This window comes from Sinocyclocheilus anshuiensis, unplaced genomic scaffold (genome assembly GCF_001515605.1).
Source record: "Sinocyclocheilus anshuiensis isolate Anshui unplaced genomic scaffold, SAMN03320099.WGS_v1.1 scaffold1231, whole genome shotgun sequence".
NCBI classification, from domain to species: domain Eukaryota; kingdom Metazoa; phylum Chordata; class Actinopteri; order Cypriniformes; family Cyprinidae; genus Sinocyclocheilus; species Sinocyclocheilus anshuiensis.
This window is the reverse complement of record NW_015536698.1, coordinates 963,440-968,544: the sequence shown is the minus strand read 5'-3', so window position 1 is coordinate 968,544 and position 5,105 is coordinate 963,440. Positions and strand designations below refer to the sequence as shown.

Genomic DNA, 5,105 nt, shown 5'->3' with positions numbered 1-5,105 from the left:
TTGCAATAAAATCGCTCCCAACATTTTTATCTTCTAAAAAAAAAAACACTTGTGCTGTTTATGCATGAAGCATAGTTGCATTTTTAATAACAGTAACCTTAACATTTTATCTAAAGATTAAACACTCTTGTCATATTGGTTATGCATCAAGCATAGTAATTGCATTGTTTTTAATACTTACAATTTATATTTTATAATTGTTTTCATAATTTATAAATTTTATTAATAGCCTCCCACCATTTTTTACCTCTCAAAAAATTAAAACACTCTTGTCATGCTGTTTATATTTTTAATCATATTTTTAACAATAGCCTTGTTAAACAATATCCAAAAAGATGAAAATACTCCCTTGTCATGCTGTTTATGCATCAAATATAATATTTGCATTTTGGGTACTTTAAATTTATAGTTTAAATATTTAATAATTTATAATTATTCTATACATTTTCAACAGCTTCCAAACATTTTTGAACACATAAATGCTTACTGTTGTGAGTAACAAAAGCTGTTCTCTTATTTTAGGTTGTAAGAAAGTTTACACCAAGTCGTCCCACCTGAAAGCTCACTTGAGGACACACACTGGTAAGAGTTCCCCAATTAAAAATGTTTTTATTTATGCTGGATAAAGCTGGCCTCCTCTTTTGGCAGTTTACTGTCATGTTGCTGGGCAGAAGTGCGTTGTTGGCATGCTCATGCGTTCATTCTTGCACGCTGCCTGAAAGCTATCCTGCGTCGCTTTCTAATGTGGGATTGCACAAAAACCAGGCACAAATACATCAGCAGAAACAGCCGTTTCTACTTCCTTTTTCCATATCAATTTATAACGTCCAGTATTTGAATTACCTCTAGGCAACATTTGAAATTATCAGTAGAAAAATATTGTTCAGTGTTGAACTCTCTCATATAAAAATATATTTGGAGCTATTCATTTAGTATCTGGATAGAAGTAAACAGAAGAGCAGACCTCATTTGACCCAGAGGAGTGAATATTAATACATTCCAGAATGTGGCCTTTGGTATGTGAACTGAATCAGCTGATAAACTACTGTACTTATCAGGCCATTTTCTTTTTCAAGGAATAGATTTATATTTCATGTCACCAATTCCTGAGCCTAATTACAGGCTCATACTGGTTGTAAAGCACTATTACGATAAGATAACAACACCCACTCTTTTCTGGAAGACTTGACATGGCATGATTTAGTCTTTTGACAGTGTTGCTGTTTTGGAATAAATGGCATGTTAAGGTGAGATTTACACTGCACAGGTGCTAGTTTCAAATTCATAATGACATTTAGTTCTTAAAAAGTTCATTGTAAGTATTTTTCCCTCCTAGAGCACAGGGTGGGTCAATTTAATGATGCCAACATTTTTGGTACCCAAGCTAAACAAAATTGCTTAAAATAAATACACTTTTTTTTTTTACCTGTTAACTGTCACTTCCACTTTTTGAGCATAGACCTTAAATTGTTATAAATGTTGAAAGTTTTGGACCACAGACTTAAGTTTTGGCTCTTTTAATGTAATGCATCCTTGCTGAATAAAAGTTTGAAATCCTTTCAAAAAATAAAACAAAATAAACTTTTGAATAATAGTGAAGATTTAAGATGATCTCTCATTTAGCAATATACTATTATAAACCATCACCAACCACGATCCTGTTAGCCTGACCAGGTATGATTAATAAACAGATAAACATCGCCTCTATTTTATTTGACTAAGAGAAACCACAGCATGTCCAGATAACCTATGAAGATAAAACCCAGTCCAACCAGTCCTTGGAGAGGAGAGAGGGGCCTCAGGCAGACAACACACGAGATGAGCTATCCAAACAAGTCATTACAGGATTCCTGTTCAGGGCTCTCCTCACAAACGTTAAAGCTCAAGACAGGCACATGTTGTGACGTTTAGCTAGTTAATTGTTTTTGAGCGCCACACCTACAGTACTGCATAAGGTTGAAACACTTGCATTATAACTCTTTATAGTCCTATTACTTAAAAGGCAATAAATGATAACATTGGGATAATGTTTTCCGGTTGTTATTGTTTGTTCTGATATTTCAAATAATTTAATTACTCAAAGCACTTAATGTTTACAATGCATAAAAAGTTATTATTATTGCGTTAAATGATACTTCCCTAAAAAAAATTTACATTCTGTTATGATTTACTCAGCATCACATCGTTCCAAACCTGTCTGAGTTTCTTTCTTCTGTGTAACACAAATAAATTTTTTTGTTTTTGTCCATACAATTAAAGCCTTTGTGGTCAAATGTTTGTTTTGGACCCCATTGACTTTCAATGTATAGACAAAAATAGTTAAACCATTCTTCAAAATATCTTTTGTGCTCCACAATGACATGAGGATGAGTAAATGATCACAACATTTTCATTTTTATGTGAATTATCCCTTAAAGGGATAGTTCACCCAAAAAAAGAACATTCTATTATCATTTACTCGCCCTCAAGTTGCTCCAAATCTGTACGAGTTTCTTTCTTCTGTTGTTGTGGGTACAGTTGCTGGTAGCCATTGAGTTCCATAGTATGGGGGAGAAGAAAAAAAAATACTATGGAAGTTAATGGCTACCGGCAACTGTTTGGTTACCCACATTCTTCAAAATATCTTATTTTGTGTTCATCAGAAGAAAGAAATTATACAGGTTCAGAACAACGGGAGGGTAAGTAAATGATTAAACGACACAAAGTCTTTAAAACTATTTGTATTACTCAGAATCATTCTAGAATAATCTAAATATAAGATTTGCATATTTTTTTTAATATTTGTCATCAACTTTCCAAACTCCCAAGTTTTGCGTTTTTACCCACAGGGTACATTGTGATTTTAATACATGTGTTGAGCTGGCAGGATTTTCCAAAGGGATTATCAAACCAACTTGATTTTGGGAGGAAAAAAATAACTTTATCGTCTTTTAAAAAACACGCTCTAAACCCTAGTTCTAGAAAGGCAAACACTGTGCTGCTATTTATGGCCGACAATAAGTTGAGTCTTGTCAGTCTCCACGGACATACCAAAATACTGAAATACTTTAATCTTAGAGATTGAGTTAAGCGAAGTTTATGTGCTCCACACCTCTCAGTATGTTTGTTATGGTTACTATAGCGATGACAGAGAAACCCTCCCAGTCAACAATTTGATCTCACAATGATGTCACCATGAGCCTACTCACACCGTGAGGATCACAGTATGAGGATCGTGTGAACTCACAATGAGCTCATATACTACTCACACCATGAGGATCACAGTATGAGGATCGATTGAACTCACAATGAGCTCACCTATTACTCACACTGTGAGGATCACAGTATGAGGATCGTTTGAGTTCATAATGAGCTCATATACTACTCACACCATGAGGATCACAGTATGAGGATCGATTGAACTCACAATGAGCTCACCTATTACTCACACCGTGAGGATCACAGTATGAGGATCGTGTGATGTCACTGTGATCATCGCATGATCTCACGTGTTGACTGGGCTGCCCACACAGATTACTCATTTAGTAATGCTAATGTATTAGTGAACAGAAACCAGTTTTTTTTTATCCGTGAATAATAGTTTCTTCCGTGTTGTATTCGTGACTTCGTGTACCTAACCAAACGGGGTGTCCATTGTGTCTGTGTTCAGGTGAGAAGCCGTATAGGTGCACGTGGGAGGGCTGCGACTGGCGGTTTGCTCGTTCCGATGAGCTGACGCGTCACTTCAGGAAGCACACAGGAGCCAAACCCTTCCAGTGCGCCGTGTGCAGCCGCAGCTTCTCTCGCTCCGATCATCTCGCCCTGCATATGAAGAGGCACCAGAATTAGACACAAAGACACACATACTTATTATTATTATTATTATGCACTTGAAGTGATAACAGAACGACTTGTTTCTTTCTCTACGCCACGACGAACCTTATAATGTTTAGGGTAATCATCTTTCTCTGACCTGTCGAGAGCGTTGAGCTGTTGACTGTAAACTTTACCACGAAATCCAATTTGTTGTTGTTCGTTACCTTTTTCCTCTCTAGGATGTATAGATCAAATCTCCGTTAGGACCCTCATCTCATTTTGACATTCTCTTTAATACAAATAAGCTGTGTTGTACATGAGACTCGGCTCTCATCCTCTAATTGGAAGAAGAAATGTTTTTAAACGTAATGAAATGAACTGTAAAATACACAGGATTCATTCTTGTACATCTGCAAAGCACTAAGACACAACTCTCATTTTTACTTTGCACTTGAATTAGACTGGAAAAGGTGAATATCTATGTATGATTAATGCTTTTAATATATTATATCACTGGAATAGTTACTGCTCATACTGGGGTTTCAGGTATAACCTATACTGCGATTCCCTCTTTTTAGTTGCTGAAGTATTTATAGCTTTGGATGATAATGTGCTGCTACTGAACAGCAATTATTTCATGAATTATTAAACAATGGTATAGAAAAGCAATGAGAAGTTGGAAAAGGGCTTTAGACAGCTGTGTGATTTGTACAGTCCCCTTTATACACACAGAAGCATGCCTAACATTTGTTTTCCTGCTGTCATTGATGCATAAGCTCATATGAATGTACAAGACCACAGTGACTGTTCTTTTTAACACATTTCATCTTAAAGTGCCTTTTCATATTTGTTTTTTTTATCAGCAGCACATGCTTAAACTTATTGTTCATAAAAGGATAGACAAAAAAAATCAGCAGGTTACCATTTTTTCACTATTAATTCGGCTGCCTTTAAGAGAGGGATATAGCATCAACTGGTTCTTTCTTGTAAAATCTATGTATTTATTGCATTGGCTTTGTGAAGTGGAATTTGACAAGTTTTGTGTAATTGAAATGCCTTAATGTAAATACTATGACATTTTAGTGTAAATATTATTTTGATTTATTTTGTCGCTCTATTCTTTTTTTCCCCTCCTTTTTTGGAAAAAATGATCATATTGCTCTGGATTTTGGCTGTGTGACTGTTATTTTTTTTTAATTTTTTTTATATTTCACTTAAACTTATTTTGTAGATTCTCAAATTATATTTCTAAATTGGTTGTCCTCTTGACAAAATGTTTTTTGCCTACTGATTGAAATGAAACCTAATAA

General features: G+C 35.0%; 1 protein-coding gene across 1 annotated transcript in view; it reads left to right on the top strand.

Moving 5' to 3' along the window:
• The window catches only part of LOC107654840 (Krueppel-like factor 5), an 8,586-nt gene extending 4,739 nt beyond the window's left edge, over positions 1-3,847 (top strand). Inside the window, exons 3-4 of the mRNA XM_016442108.1 lie at positions 523-582; positions 3,650-3,847. Of these exons, the coding sequence (XP_016297594.1) occupies positions 523-582; positions 3,650-3,828 (239 nt within the window). The 3' untranslated portion in view covers positions 3,829-3,847. The remainder of the gene's footprint in view (positions 1-522; positions 583-3,649) is intronic.
• Positions 3,848-5,105: the final 1,258 nt, after the last annotated feature.